Source organism: Quercus robur, chromosome 12 (assembly GCF_932294415.1).
Source record: "Quercus robur chromosome 12, dhQueRobu3.1, whole genome shotgun sequence".
In the NCBI taxonomy this organism is placed as follows: domain Eukaryota; kingdom Viridiplantae; phylum Streptophyta; class Magnoliopsida; order Fagales; family Fagaceae; genus Quercus; species Quercus robur.
The window spans coordinates 20,342,816-20,358,544 of record NC_065545.1 but is presented as its reverse complement, the minus strand read 5'-3'; the positions used below and the strand labels follow the sequence as shown (position 1 = coordinate 20,358,544).

Genomic DNA, 15,729 nt, shown 5'->3' with positions numbered 1-15,729 from the left:
CATTAAGCTTCATGGACAAGATCCATAGACAACCTTAGATTGTCTCTACGTGACCGCTATGAGTACCCCGACTAACCGTGGTCCAATGATCAAGGCCTAACCTTTCAAGCCCACGCTCTACAAATTATATTGTTTGGGCCTTTAACGTACGAACCCAATACCATCTTGAGGTCGTTACAAATTGAGTCCTTACAATTATATAAATGAAAAAAAAAAATAATAAAAAAAAATAAAAAAATAAATAAATAAATAAAGCAAATACATGGGGAAAAAAAAGAGAAAAAAAAAAATTGGAGGGTAGATTAACTTTAATTACGTACCCTGTCCCCTGGCATCAATCAATTAGATGTCACAGAAAGTACTAACAAAACAATTTTGATTAACATGGTATATGCCTTGTCGACCATTATTCACATATTTTACCCACATCAACCTTTTTAGTTTTCAAAATTTTAATAAATACAACAAAATATTTGTTGACATGACACGTTTTCACTTTCTTATGTCAGGTACGAGGGCAAATATTTAAGTTGATTCCTGTTAACCACATCAATTATCGTATGAGAAGTTAACAAGAGAAACCATCAAGTTCCGTTATTTAGATTCATAGGATTTAATTGTGATATTTGGATATTCTTAGAGTTGATTGTAACTTCTTGAACTTTAGGTACCCATTTCAATTTTCATGTCTAATATTTAAGGACTAAAATTATTCCAAAATACACAAAAAACCCTGACCAGTAAGGTGAGATTCCCATCAACATTTCAAGCATGGCACAAACTCACACTAGCATAATATATACACTATATTTGGGAGTTTGGAAGAGATAATTGAGAGCATAAGAGAGACTGGTAGATGAGAGGAAAGAAGTAGAAAAGAAAAGTGGATACCCTCCCCAGAATGTTTTAAAAGTTAAAAGGGAGGAGAGAGTAAATGTTCCATACTTAATTTGGTTGTAAATTTAGGAGAGGAAATGATAATGTATAAAGAAATTAGTAATTATATCCTTCATTTATTAAACTCTATACTTTAGTTTTTTTTTTTTTTTACAAGAAGAATGAGAGATTTTAATCCTGGATGTCTCTATTAAAAACGCCTCGAAGTATCAACTAATTGAGTTACAAAATTCTTAGCTATACTTAGCAAATATTAAGTACATAAAATTTCTTATACTTGAATCCTTTCTCCTCCAATTCCCCCAAATTGGAGTTAAAAAAAGTCCAATCCCCTTCAAATACTCTACTCTGCTCCCCTCTTTCGATCCAAACATAATGGCAATGTGTATAATTGTGAAGAAAGCTACTACTGACAATAGAAGTGAAATTTTGTTCTAGTCAAGCATATCTGTGTGTGACCCCGTATTTTGGGGTAGAATCGTTTATCTCCAGGCTTTCAATTCAAGCAATCCAGACCTAATATTTGCAATCATTCTAATCAAAGACTCACTGGTCAAATTGATTTAAAGGGCCTAATACTGCCAAGGTGTACACGCCGCCAATACAGTTACAGCAAGAACTACAATCAACTCATAAGAAGCATACATTCAGCCAAAAAAAAAACAGAATCATCACATAATTGGATAACTGACTTGTCTATTCATCTAATCTCCACGGCATAAATGAATCCAACCTATTAGTATTACTACCTTAAATAGTACTAGTAAAATTTTCTGAACTCACAATCCTTACACCGCATGAATTACTTGAGGACCATCACTACTATGGACTGTCACGATGTGTAAACAAGTTCGAAAAATTGCACAAACGTGGAAGGGTGAAAATATCGAGTATTTTCTCATTGTGCATTCAACCCCACCAACTGAGCACAGTAAATTGTAGCTAGAGCAGAGATTTTGAAAGCCGATCATAAAAGCCCTGCATGGTTAATTGAGAGTTTTGAATACAAATTACAAAATAATAATAATAGCAACAACAATAGCAATAACTATAAAATGAAACTTGAACTAAAAGGGAAAAGATGTTACAATGGATAGGAAACCTCCGAGAAGAAATTGCTATTATTCTATATACATCTTGTTTAGAGAATGCCCAACAACGATAGCATTAGAATAATTGGACAAAGCAAGAAAAAACCAACCATTATTAAAGTTGAAGTGGCAGCAAGACAGCATCAGTTTATTGATGGACGACTCCTCCTACCTAACTTGAACTGCTTCTTCTAGCAGCATAGGCACGGTAAGCTGCCAGTCCAGCAACAGCAACAGCAGCCCCAACTGTAGTTTGAGACAAAAATCCAGTCAAAAAATGCATAAGAACAATATAAAACTCATAATTGGAAATGTACATGCACATAAGTGGGGGTCAATGGTGAGCTAGAGAAACATACTAGAGACGAAGATGAGAGATTGATTAACAAGATGTCGGTACTGCTTGCGGTTTCTTCCAGTCTCCGTTTCGGGGATGCTCAAATGCGGGTGTTCAGCTGCACTTATAATTCTACTGAATATATTTTTGCTCAAAGGAATAGGATCCTCTATTCCTAATTTCTGACAAACCTAAAACAATGAAAATTAAAAATTGGAATTATTAGTACATCTTCTTCTGTTGAAAACTAAATAAGAACAATTGGAGTTACAGATATGAGGAAACAGTTCACAAATTATGTAGAGACACCATTGAGTATGTGAGAACAAGGTAGTCAATGATAAAAGAAATACCTTTACTGAATCATTTACTGCAACTGGATGTGGATCCAGATCATCTTTAGCAGCAATTAAGAGGCAAGGCACTCCATAACTGCTTTCTTCTCCATGCCTAGCAACCTCCAACAGAAGGTCTTTTGATTTTTTCCATGATTTTTCATCTGAGCTGGAAATAGAAGAACAATGTCAAATTATGACTGATGCAAAATCTTAATTATCTTTATTTTATTCTGGCAAAATTATTTTATTTATTCAATGATGTGATTTTTACTCTCAAGATTATATTTTATGGTGATTCTTTCCCTGAATAGATACTATTAGTATTTTCACTTTTGTGTTCAGGCGGGTCTCATTCTTAAGGTTTGGTAAATAGGACCTGCCCAATTATTCCTCAATCCATTATATTGACAGTCTTTCATTGAGGATAAAGAAAATTACAAAAAATTCTTTAGGAAACCTTAGTTATGTACGTCCTGCGTACATGAGGTCCCTCCTTTTTTTTCAATAACATTCATTGCTACCAAAAATACAAAGAAAAAATCTGCATAAAACAAATCAACAATCATACTTAAAACCAAACCACAACGAATTTGGTTCATTTAGTTAATTGTCTACAGGTTGATATTTTGTGTTAAGGGCCTAAGAACCAGAGCTCCCTTTCAGATTGGTTCACCGTGTAAGGGAACCCAAAATCAACATTGAAATAAGTTACAACTGAGGATTTCTCATATTATGTCATATTGTATGCAGATGATAGTAGTTAATTCTAATAAATACAAATAGCATCATACGTACCTGTCATAGACAAAGATAGCCACATCACAAGCAGCCAAAAATTCCTTATTATTCAAGAATTTTTTGACTCCATCTTCAGGGATCTCTCGCAATATGACAATCTTCTTACTCCCCTGCAAGGGAAGCAATGACAAAAATGACTATATGGTTCACTTCAACTTGTAAAGATGAATGGGCTTATTTATCTTTTTGATTAGCATGCAGATAAACTAACATCAAAATTCTGCAATTTATTTTTCAACTGGACATCATTTGACACATTGTTACTGATGTCAATGATGGTTTAGAATGTCCACACAAGTAGCAGAGGAGTGGGGAGGGGAGAGTTGGGGAATATTCAAGTACCAAGCCCAGTGTTTCTACTGATTATACTAACCCCAAGCTGGTCAACAACATTCACTGCATAACGATCACCAGTTGTTGAATTATTTTTGAAGAAAGGCCTGTGGTTGGAATAGAAAAAAAAAAATTGCTTAGAAGAAAACACAAAAAAAAAAAAAGAAAAAAAAAAAAAGTCATAAGTAGTAGAAACTAAACCAAAGACAAAATACAGTAAACAGGTGAAGGACATTGACTCAAGTAATTGGTTCAGATGCAGCACCTTCCCAATAAAGTATTCAACACAGAAGATTTTTCAGCACTCTTAGGACCAAAAACAAAGCATTGAAAAACATTTCTCTCAGTTCTTTGCTTTTTACGATCTACTGATCTTTTCCTCGTGACCCGAAGTGCTGAATTAGGATCACCACCATATCCAATGTAAACCAAATTAGCCAAACTAAGCTGCGGATCCAATGATGTCATAAGAGCCCACTGCAACCACATTTTTTAAAGTGATATAATTAACATAATAGCTATTTTATAATTAAAATTGCGAAAATAGCTTAAGGAAATCAAAAATATATATTTTCCAAGGTATTATAATTACAAAATGGATGGACTCCAAAAAATGATAAAGAAACTAAATCATGTATAAAACAACACACCCAAATGCTGCCTTTTTGATAATTTGATAGTTACAACAATGGGGCAGGGAAGATTCGAACCCTGGTTCTCCTCATAATGGAGAGGAGGCTATGCCACTAAGCTACAAGGCTCTTGGCAACACACTCAAATGCTGTATGAAAGAAAAATTGCAATATTATAAGGGTGATGTATTTCCTAGGGTTAAGGAGGTCTATGGAGGTAATCTTGTTTTCAGGTATATCACTTCAACAGGAAAGTGGTTAATGAGTTTATTTGTTCAGCAATGTTCACAATTGTAAATGGTGATTGTAGCAATTCCCATTTTAAAAAGATGGCACTGAAGGGATTGATTATACCATGTGATGTAGGATGGCAAGCTAAGAATTAAAATTATTATTATTTATTTATTTTTATGTTCTCTATTACTGTTCACATTAACGTGTTGGGTTACTGTTCAACCCTTAAATTCATTGAATGAAACAATAAACATAGGATTTTACCTAAGTTTATTTCTTTGATATGAAAGGGTAGTTGAGTCTTTGTAAATTTATCTTAATCCTGCATGGCTAGGATTTAGTCTAATCAAGGGTCATGATTAATTATTTCTAAGGTTTTAGGGTTTTATCTTCTCATAAAAGGTTTGGGATCTAACCACAAGAGGTAGCACAATCGGCTGGAACCATGACTCATCAAGTGGAGGTCACCAAAAGTTAGATAAGCTGCATGCTCCAATGGGAAACAGCCAAGGAACTTTAGGATATGATCTTATATTTGTTTAAGGCAGGGACAGACCCAGCCCCCCTGGGTCCAAATTTTTTTTTTAGTTATTATATATTTTATTTTTGTAGTTGGGCCCCTTCCAAAACCTTAGGCACCCATTCTCCTCAATAAGCCTAGCTAGTCTCACCCAAATAGCAACTATCCAACCCAAAAACTTAGCAAAAACAATAAAAACATTCACAATGATAATTGTATTTTAGCAAAAAAAAAAAAACTATTTTACCACCAAAAAATCATTTGTTATTGGAGAAGCTAAAGCTAAATTTTTTGCAATTATAGTAAACTGATATAAATACTAGTTGACTGTGGTTTTTGTCATCTTTCTTGTTCTTCCCTTACTGTTTTATTTGATCATTGTAATTTTGGTTCCTGATTTGTGCCCCCATAGTACATTCCCAATGTACTTGAGTTGGTTATTTTCTTTTATTTAATAAAATTTTACATTACCTATCAAAAAATATATATTTTATTAGGATTATATCTCTTCCTTCAATTAAAAAACTCAAATTCTCTCTCTTCCTTTATTATTTTAATGAGTTGTTTATATTATTTTAAATGAAGTGATAAAAAAATAGAACATTTGACATTAAGTGTATTGTAAAATGAAGTGATAAAATAGATAAAATAGCTTTTTGAAATGCAAAAAGCTAATACCACTGTAAATGCTCTAACTTCAACAACAACAAAAAAAATCCTAACCAGCCTAGTATTAAAAAAAAAAACATTATTTTGTTTTTGTTTTTATCTTTGTTGGTAAATGATTGCATCTTAATGTATTTAGAAATAACGATTTTGTGTATTTATAATTTTTTAATACTATATGGATGCCTATTTGAAGTTTTTTTCTTTTTCTTTTTTTCTTTTTTTCAATACTCCGGCCCCCGCTACGTTAAAATCCTAGGTCCGTCATTGGTTTAAGGTGCAGTGGTCTTGCCTAGATGGGTAGTAGATTTATTCACTTGTTGGAAAAGGAAGGTTTCAAAGACACCAAAATGCAAGAATATGGAGTGTCATTCCTTTATGCATCATGCAGAGTATTTGGAGAGAGCACAATGTGCACAGTTTCGAAGAATGTGAGGAAACAACTTTGGAGTTGAACATACACTGCTAGGGCTATTGAAGATTCTTTATGATAGGACATTTTTCTTTTTCAAAGTTGTTAGTATTTCTTTAACTTTTTTAGTTTCTTTATGCCAATTTCACTCTTATGAATTTGTTTATTTATCCAAAAAATAAAAATAATAAATTTTAACTAAAACTGGTTTTGCCCCATTTTTAGACAAACTAGAAATATAATAAAATCAATTCAATTTAGAACTAGTTTTATAATTTTTTTATAAGTAATTCAGAACTAATTTTATTATTGTTTTAGCTTGGATCATAACTGAACCAGTTCTGTGATTTGCCAAGGGATTCCATCTCGAAATGATCTAGTAAGCTCATCCATCACTAGTGCAAGTGATATGGACTTGATGTTGAACCTTGATGCAAACCCAGTAGTAACAGTAAACTCGCTTGTGATACCTCCACTTGTTTTTCCACTAATTACAGCTCCATCATTAATATCCTTAGTCAACTTAATTTACTTTAGAGGAACTCATTTCTTTTCTCAAACTCACCGCATAACCTCTCTAGGTACCTTATCATACGCTTTCTACAGCTACCCACCACGTGGCATTGACGTCAAATAAGATTTTCAACTTTTTGAAATTGAATTTTCTGAATAATTCTCTATTCCATGTTTGACTAATGAGAAAAGGATATAAAAGGAGAAAATGGGACAATCGTATTTTCCAATTCTGTTGGACCAGGCACCACCCTGCATCTATTACATAACTCCACCCGCTTTTTCCCCAAGCACTCCTAGTTAATACAGCGAAGTCACTCCCAAATCTTTACACTACTCATATTTCACCCATACAGATCTACATGAACCTAGCATACTTATCTCTATGTTAGGCCTATATGTTAACCATATACCACACATATCATCAACCATAGTCAGTTACTTTAGGAGTATAACGTGTGGGGAATTGATAAAAGTACTCACGAACATTGCAAGAATCAAAAACAGTAGGTGCACACACCTGAGATAGAAACCCATTAAGAGATACTTCACCACGGTCTGTTCTCTCTGCAGCATCCTTATAAGGAGCCTCATCCCAAGGACTGAAATCAAAACACGAACAGCACATCTAAGAAGCATATTCTGGCATTATAATGTCATTCGTGATTCAATGACAATTTTAAAAAAGAAGAATAATATTATGTAATTAGTGGGTGAGTCTAATGCGTAGGCAGCAACAAAAGACAACCATCAAAATAATTCATGATAGAAATTACAGCAACACAGAGTACTTATACTCAGTGAGACATGCTGGCTGTGTAGGATAGGAATTACAGATCATGTTCCAAATCCATTTATCGAATTACATCTTTAATCAAGTAGTGAAATTTAATTTAAACAAACATCTCTTTTCTTTCTCCCACAGGTGTAACCCATCGCCTGGCTCAGGCAAGGCTTGAATTTAATGGTGAAAATAATATATAATTATTACCAAAGAACAATCAGGGAAAAAAAGGTTAATTAAGGATTCCCTCACAATTAGAGGTACAGCCTCAGGAGGTCGGTTGGTAAGAACTGGAGACAAACAAATGAAAGAAAGAAGCAAACAACTAGCTCAAGACCAAAGTAGAATACAACATCATATGCTAGTAAGCTTCTATTTTAATGAGTAAACATAAATGAACATAAATAATTAAAACGCATAGTTTCTTGTTGACATCCGAATATCAGTTATTTTTTATATGTGAATTATCTGCAAAGTTAAAATTACAATTGCTTACATTCCCATCCCTGATAGACACTGTGTAGCAAGGACACATCTGAGTTCAGGGTTCACAAATTACAATGTCAAAATTCTTCATAGTAAAATATAAATGATTACTTCAACATTTAAATGATGTGCAAACTTATAGAACTGTACTTGTAATAATGCTGCCAGGAGCCTTGTAGCTCAAGGGTTCAAATCCCCTCTCTCCCAACTATTGGATTATCATAAAAAGTAATAATGTTAATATGCTTCTCCAACACTAAACTATAACAGTGATGTCCTAAGTAACAACATAACAGGCAACCCATACAACAGCATAATGATCTAATATAAATGGAAGCAAACTGTTCGCAAATGAAGTTTACATTTAGATCCAACAGAGACTGATGAAAATTTCAGCAAGCAAGAGTAGCATTACTTGCAGGCAGCCAACTGAAGCCCCTACCAAAAGTAGCATTTAGATGCTGCCTTCAGTGAATAAATGAAGGTAACAAAACCATGCTTATGGTAAAAAGTAAATTAAACAAAATCTAATACCAAATTTACCTTTCTGGAGCAGTGCAAAATAGTTCATCGAGCTCAGAAGGTTGTAGCACTTCATCCTAATAAAATGTCAAAATTAATACATTCAGAGATTCAATTACAGGATATATTTTCACAAGGTAGAAGACTGCCAGCATATTGTAATGGCATACATTGTCAGTGTCAAACAATCGGAAGACTCCAGTCAGAAACTCCACAGCTTCACTTGTCAGTTCCACACTCTACAAAATGACACCTAAGAGTAAGTATTTCATAGCAGAGCATGAGTATAGAAAGGAAGTAATATTGTTGTAACATAAGTATAGAAAAGAAGAAATATTATTTTGAAGGGCAAGAGAAGAACATAAAATCTTCCACAGCTACATATTAGAAGTGGGATAGGAATTATGCAAGGGATTGTCATAATATCATCAGTATACGATGTTAAAAACCAGGTAAACAGTAGCCCTCTTGCATATATAGTGCAAAAATCCAGGTTATATGCTTCCTTGAAATAGAACACATGCTACAGCGCACATTGCTAACTCCCAAATTTATATATGCATTTGCAGCCATTAAGTAGATGGGGCTCACTATTATAAAAAGCACTATGACCAATCACAAGTAGTGATTAATTTTTCAACTATGAAGGATCTTAACCCCTTTAATTACTTAGGATATAAATCTATGAAAACAATGAAATAAGGTTTGCCCTTAGAATTGAAAGCTCAAGAGAATAAAGCACATGAAATGCTGAATGAGGACCAATATTAAAGAATTCATTTATTAGTAGGCCACATCTTGGTTTTTAAGTTTGCTATCATAAGCATACTTCAATAAAGCTTAACCAGTGATAAAGTTCCTGTAGCCAAACACTTGTGCAAGTTATCCTACCTTTTCCCTATACAGCCATAGAATAAGAGTCTAAGTTGCTATGTTTAGAGTGACTTTCAGTTTTGACAACTTAGAACTTTTCATCTGTGTAGCGCCAACATGCGAGGTCCAAATGAAATAAAAGTTGAATGGTTTAAAAGGTGTAGTCATAAGAAATTATGGGTTTTTGTTTGTAGGGACTTTATTTGATTACTCTCGTGCTTGGGGATTCACTTCTAGTAATTCCATTTTGTTTTTTATAGACTCTCTTTCTTTTTGTACATAATTTTTATTTGTTGGATGTACATATGTTTTTTGGCTGCTTCATTCTTCTTGCATGAAGTAGTCTTTTTTTGTTAATAATTTTTTTTTTTTTTAACTTAATATATATATATACACACACGCACATCTAGAGGTTTAAGTTTATTCTTTAATAGGGTTTACGATTTCAAGTAATGCTTAGTTTTGTAAAGAAGGGCTGATCAATAATCTATCACAAATTATGTGAATTTAGGGTATTTATTTCTATAATTGAGTTAAGACTATAATATTCTGGCCTTTCTAGGAAATCCTAAATATCTTGGAATGATTTTTTTTTAAATTCAAATTAGTTTTTATTTGGATTTCTTAGGTCTTTAGTTACTGGTCAAATCAAAAGTCCTAATACTACTGGTTAATAATAACTAAAAACAAATAAATAAATAACAGAGTCCTTACATATTTGTGCCCAATGCACTCAAAGAATTCAAAATTTTTGATTGAAGGAAAAGTGACTAGAGTGTTTTGTTCTTTCTCCCTCTTCACTATCATTGTTCATGTCACTTTCAATAGCCCTTAAACAGCAACAAAGTTCTCTCTTTTCTACCTCTTTTACAACTCCAGATTTAAACTTTTTCCTTACCTATCGAAACCCTGAAACACCATTTTTTTTTCTGCTTCTTAGCCACCAAAATAACCCATCAAATAAACCATAAAGGACCTAATTTTGCTGCTGCCCAAAATTTCTATAACTTATAATCCTCTGTTTCGGCTGCCAAAATTCAAACTTTTCAAACCCTAATTCAATCTACAAACCATAAATCCCTTCCCTCAATTTAACAAACCCCAAGATCATAGATTTTCTTATTCTGAAGCCTAGCACAAGCGTATATAGACACATTTTCCTAATCTGTCATATGTCACTACCAAAGTAGAGCAGACCACAATGTAATTTTATAAGAACAAAAGCAAGATGAGAGTGGGATAAACCTGATCAGAAGCACGCTTAGATGGAACTGGAAGAAAATCGTCTCTGAGTTTTAGATCATCATCATACCCAAATTTCCTCAAGACAGCCCAGGTCGTCTCAATACGGCCTTTTTCAATGAAAAGAGCATGGAGATAAAGGAACCCTGTAAGGGTAAGACCAAGCTGGTTGACTCCGGCCGGTACCTTCTCATGAACAACCCTTTTAACACCCACTATTTCAGCGGGTTGCAGTGGAGCATTAAAACATTTAACCTGTTTAATATAGTAATAAATTGTAACAACTCCAATATAAAGAACAAAAGGCTCCCATAAAACTAGGGGGGAAAAGGATATAAAAAAGGAAATGACAAAGAAGAGGAACCTGGAATTCATTCAGCTCAGCATCATTCAGGGCACCATCCAAGTCATGATCACATAGAATAAATATCCTTCTTAATGCCCTCCTACATCGGTCCCTCAAACATTGGTTTTCTTGATCGAACAATGGGCCTGTTGGATGAAGTACTGCTTTTTGAGCGTAATAGAAAACTTCAGGGACCTACAACCACAGCAGCAACCTTAAACATCTAAACCAGATCATGATGTTTAAAATATTCACAAGCACATGATATTGGTATAAAAACATACTACATTTACTAGAAGATAGCAACTATAGCTGACCAGCACCATTAGACTGCCTTTGCTTTCACAAAAAGGGATTTTATCCTCCCTTGCTTCTCTTAAGGTTTGTGACCTTCTAGCCTCTTTAGTTTATGTCTGTATATCATTATTGAAATAATGGGTAGACATGTAATAGACTATTAATCTATTATGAATTAATGGTGAGTTTTGACGTCCCCTAAAGCCTATACTTGTAAATGACTAGATAATGTTGAAGCTTATGAACTCCAGCAAACAAATAAGAACCACAATTATCAGATTTCTTGGGTTTTGGCTGGGGCAAGACTATCTAATCAGATTTCAATTCCAGTGATCTTAAAACAAAATAATCCAAGCAACAAGAAGTGAAGGCGTCTCAATATACCTGAATCAAGTTAGCTGCAGAACATTCTATACAGGTCTCAATCTCCCTGAACTTTTGCATTATTGGTGACATGACTTGCTCCAGATTCATTGTGTCACGCTCCTCTCGCAAATCTAGTTTGCAACCAACCACAACAACGGGTACCTTTACCTAACCATTTGTTAAATGAGAAAGAGCAGCATTAGTTTACCAGCTATCATGGTAAAAACACAATAAGGATTAATTGTAGATAGATTCACCCTAAACCACGGAGTCAATTATCCCAGACAATGATCTTTTTTAATTAACAACCAAGTTTGACATTAACTTGCAAAGGCCACCCCACCATCCAAAATCAACGTTGAAATTAACAAATTAGTACGCTCCTTGAGGTTGACATCACAAATTACTTATAATATATATATATATATATATATATATTTACACATAAATGCATGCTACCACCCAACCAAGCCGCTAATTTTGTATAATGGGATGGAACATGTCAAATTAATCTTGACCTACAGTTTTAATAGCAAAAAATTGTAGTTCAAGGTGAAAATCTGCAAATAACCTTGTGGATAGTTGCAAAGTAACCAAAATAATAATAAGGTTAAATCGCTTTCTTGGTCCCTCAACTAAGGGGTATGTTCAATTTTGGTCTCTTTTTTTAAATGTAACATTTTAATCTCTCTGCCTATTTTCCATTTATATATACTAACAGAATGCTAAGGCACCCCGTATTTAAATTTGAAACCATCCAAACTGAGCTCATATTTGAGGGAGCAAAATCAAAGTGACCTTTGTGAAATTTAAAGGGACCAAAACCACAGTCCGAGAACAAAAATGCAATTTACCATAAATATAACATGATGATGATGATGATGATTGTTAGAAGTAAACTATGTAATCTGCGAACCTCTAAACGACGAAGTTCATGGAGCCAGTGAGTGTTCAGGCGACTAAGCGTGAGTGGTTGATCACAAGCATATGTCAACACAACGGCATCAGCTCTCTTCAATTCTTCATTAAGCTTAGCTCTGTTCTCCAAGCTAAAACAAAAATTAACATACACAATCAAAAATCAAATATCAAATTCAAATTCAAACTCAAGCTGAATTTTATAACACTATAGATTGTAAATTTTCATATTCAATTTCAATCCTCAACCAGCTCGGCTAACAAAAACCTCTCAGATACACGAAATTCTTCAATATCATTCAATCAAATGTCAAACTCAAAATCTAAAACCGAATTTTCAATATCAGAAACCGAAAACCAATTCACTAACAACAAAACACGTACACTACATTCAATCTTAGTTCTTAGGTGAAAACTCAAAATCTAACTCGAAATTTTCACAATCAAACTCAAAAATCTATATATAGATGCATGTACCTGGAGGAGGTGTCGATGAGAGTGACGGGAATGCGATCGGGGAAGAAATCGGCGGGGAGGCGAGTGGGAGGGAGGACCGGAGGGACGTTTTCCGGGAAGGATTCGGAGGCGGCGGAGGCGATGAGGCTTGATTTACCGGTTCCTCGGTCGCCGGCGACGACGACTCGGACGACGGAACGGCTGCCGGAGCTGCTTGCGTTTCCGACTGAGCCACCCGCCATTTTTTTATTGAAAAGAGAGCGCTTGTGTGTTTGCGTTTGTAAGAGAGAGAGAGAGAGAGAGAGAGAGAGAGGTTTTAAAGTTTTTAATTTTTAAATATAACAATTTTGTATGTATAATTTAGAATTTTTGAAATCAAATGCATGAATGTACTGTATTTGTATGTGTACTGCGCAAGTATATTTGCGTGGAGAGGAAGCTGGGGTTGGGTTTTTGACTTGCGCGTGGGGGAAAGGCAGGCTAAACCTATGGGGTGATAACCAATGTGATTGGTGCAGTTCCAACAAAATAATAGAAAATAAATATTTGAATTATTTTTTTGGTAAATTAATTTGTGTCTTGGTCTGATAATAAAGAGTTATCATCAGGAACGGACGCTATAGATTGAAATTCTCTAAAAAAAAAATTATTTTTTTGGTAATTTTTGAGTTGTGATAAACTAATTATCAATTTGTAGAATTTTTGTAGAAAATTTTATAATATCTTTTTTTTTTTTTTTTTTTTTTTTTTTTTTTTTTGTGATCGATGAAACATAAATTTATAAGATATGTGTGAAAAATATAAGTATAGTTACTTAGGTGATATTCTTCTAAAAAAAAATTTACTAGTTCTTCAGTTAAATTCGATCAAACATATGGCATATTGGCAAATGGACTTGTGCATAAATATAAGTTGTAAGGGTAGATTGCTGAATTTAATTCAAGAACTTAAAAGTTCAAAATTTAAGAAATTGTACATACGTTTTATCCACTTTTAGGGTATGTTTGGTCGGGAAAATGGAAGAGTGAGAGGATATAAAATAGAGAGGGATAGAAAAGTAGGAGGTTAAAAGAGATTTTAGTTTTCCTCATTGGTGTTTGGTTGAGGGTGGAAAAGTGAAGGAATGAAAAGAATGTATTTGTATAAATTTACTTATGTGATTGCAACTATTCCTCTTCCTCTATTTTCTTCCTAGTTTGGGGAGATTGAGTTTTGGTGGGCTTAAAGAGAAAAATCCAAGCCCCAACAATTTTCTCTCCCCACTCCCCTTCCAACCACTTTCTCTCCTATTTTCCCTTCTTTATTTTTTCCCATCCTCCCCAAAATCATCCCAACAAAACATACCATTATGGTTTTGTTATTTTTGATCTCCAATGCTCTGTTTGTTTCAATATTAACATTTCTTTTGAAATGTTATATTTGTTTACTAGATTTAAGGTGAAGGATGAGAAAACTATATAAATATATATATATATATATATATGTACGGCACCGAGCTCCCAAAGCCCATACAAGCCTTGGGCCCAGACCCATCTAGGCCCCGGGCCCAAGCCCATACCAGCCTTGGGCGCAGGCCCAGCAGATAGTTCCCGTTACCTTATGCCTTTCTTAAAACTGCCTTAGGGCCAAAAACAAGTTTTGGTTATTAAGCTCCCGGGGTTGACCGGTTAACATTTCCCGGTAGAGCGCATGAGTCAATACCCGGGAAGGTCATGATATGCACGGGAACGTGAGTCGCCGAATACAATCGGTGAAAATGGAGCCAAGTTCCAAGATCATAAATGCTGCACCGCCCTCTCACCTAAAACAGCCACTTTAACCAGATAATACTGGACCTTCAATAGCACTAACGATGAACATAATCATGGTCTCCCCACTAACCTTGGCTATAAATAGAGGAAAGTTGGGAGAAGAAGGGGTTCAGAAAAATTGAGAGAAAATAGTGCAGGAGAGAGCATTTCAACTGAGTGTTGCTTTGAGTCTCTCTGCCGAGAACGACCCATTGTAGGAAATCCTTTAACCCACTACAAATAAATTGTGAGCCCAAGGGATCTAAGGCCCAGAATTCTTGTACTTGGTTCTTACAATATATATATATATATATATATTTGTTTGGCATGACCTTTGGCATCCCATTGGGGTTTTTTGGTCAAAGATATGGCTTATGTGTCATGTATGATGTTGCAAGTAATTATGAAAGCCAGTAATTATAAAGCAAAAGTGGATTATGTGTTAAAAGATAGGACAAGAAATTGGAGGTCTGCTAGATTTGATGCCCTTGTAACTATTTAGGATTTAGAGTTAACTATTCCTCATTGAGCTTCAAGATGAGGATAAGGCTTTTTGGAAATTTACTAAATCTAGGAAGTTATGTGGTGGAAATTGCATAGGTCGGATTTAACTATTCCAAAGCATTCATTTATTGGCTGGTAAGCTATAAATAACAAGTTGTTCGCACGAGATAGAATGGGTCAAATGGGGGTACCTAGGTAATAACTTATGCATTTTTTGTATAAATTGTCTTGAAAGTAGAGATATCTTTTATTTGAATGTTCTTTCACGAAAAGAGCTTGGGATGATATGAGGAAGTTGTTGGGGGGGGGGGGGGGGGGACCGATTGCTTGGGGGCTTAGCAAGTTAAAAGGGAAGGGCTAAGAGTAATAACCTG

General features: G+C 34.5%; 1 protein-coding gene across 2 annotated transcripts; it reads right to left on the bottom strand.

The window, feature by feature from the left end:
• Window positions 1-1,429: 1,429 nt before the first annotated feature.
• On the bottom strand, window positions 1,430-13,374 carry LOC126708749 (mitochondrial Rho GTPase 2). Of its 2 annotated transcripts, XR_007649259.1 has the most exons (15): window positions 13,083-13,374; window positions 12,604-12,736; window positions 11,706-11,855; window positions 11,043-11,219; window positions 10,682-10,933; window positions 8,734-8,802; window positions 8,585-8,640; window positions 7,292-7,373; window positions 4,060-4,271; window positions 3,835-3,901; window positions 3,459-3,571; window positions 2,679-2,829; window positions 2,348-2,516; window positions 2,099-2,234; window positions 1,430-1,875 (listed from the first exon to the last, which is right to left on the bottom strand). XR_007649259.1 is itself a non-coding variant. In XM_050408670.1 (14 exons), exons 1-14 carry the CDS (start codon window positions 13,301-13,303, stop codon window positions 2,161-2,163), a joined length of 1,926 nt encoding a protein of 641 aa, XP_050264627.1. In that variant the 5' UTR covers window positions 13,304-13,374; the 3' UTR covers window positions 1,568-2,160. The 2 variants fall into 2 exon arrangements, 1 of the variants encoding a protein (XP_050264627.1); XM_050408670.1 differs by having other exon boundaries at window positions 1,568-2,234.
• Between the last annotated feature and the right edge of the window lie 2,355 nt (window positions 13,375-15,729).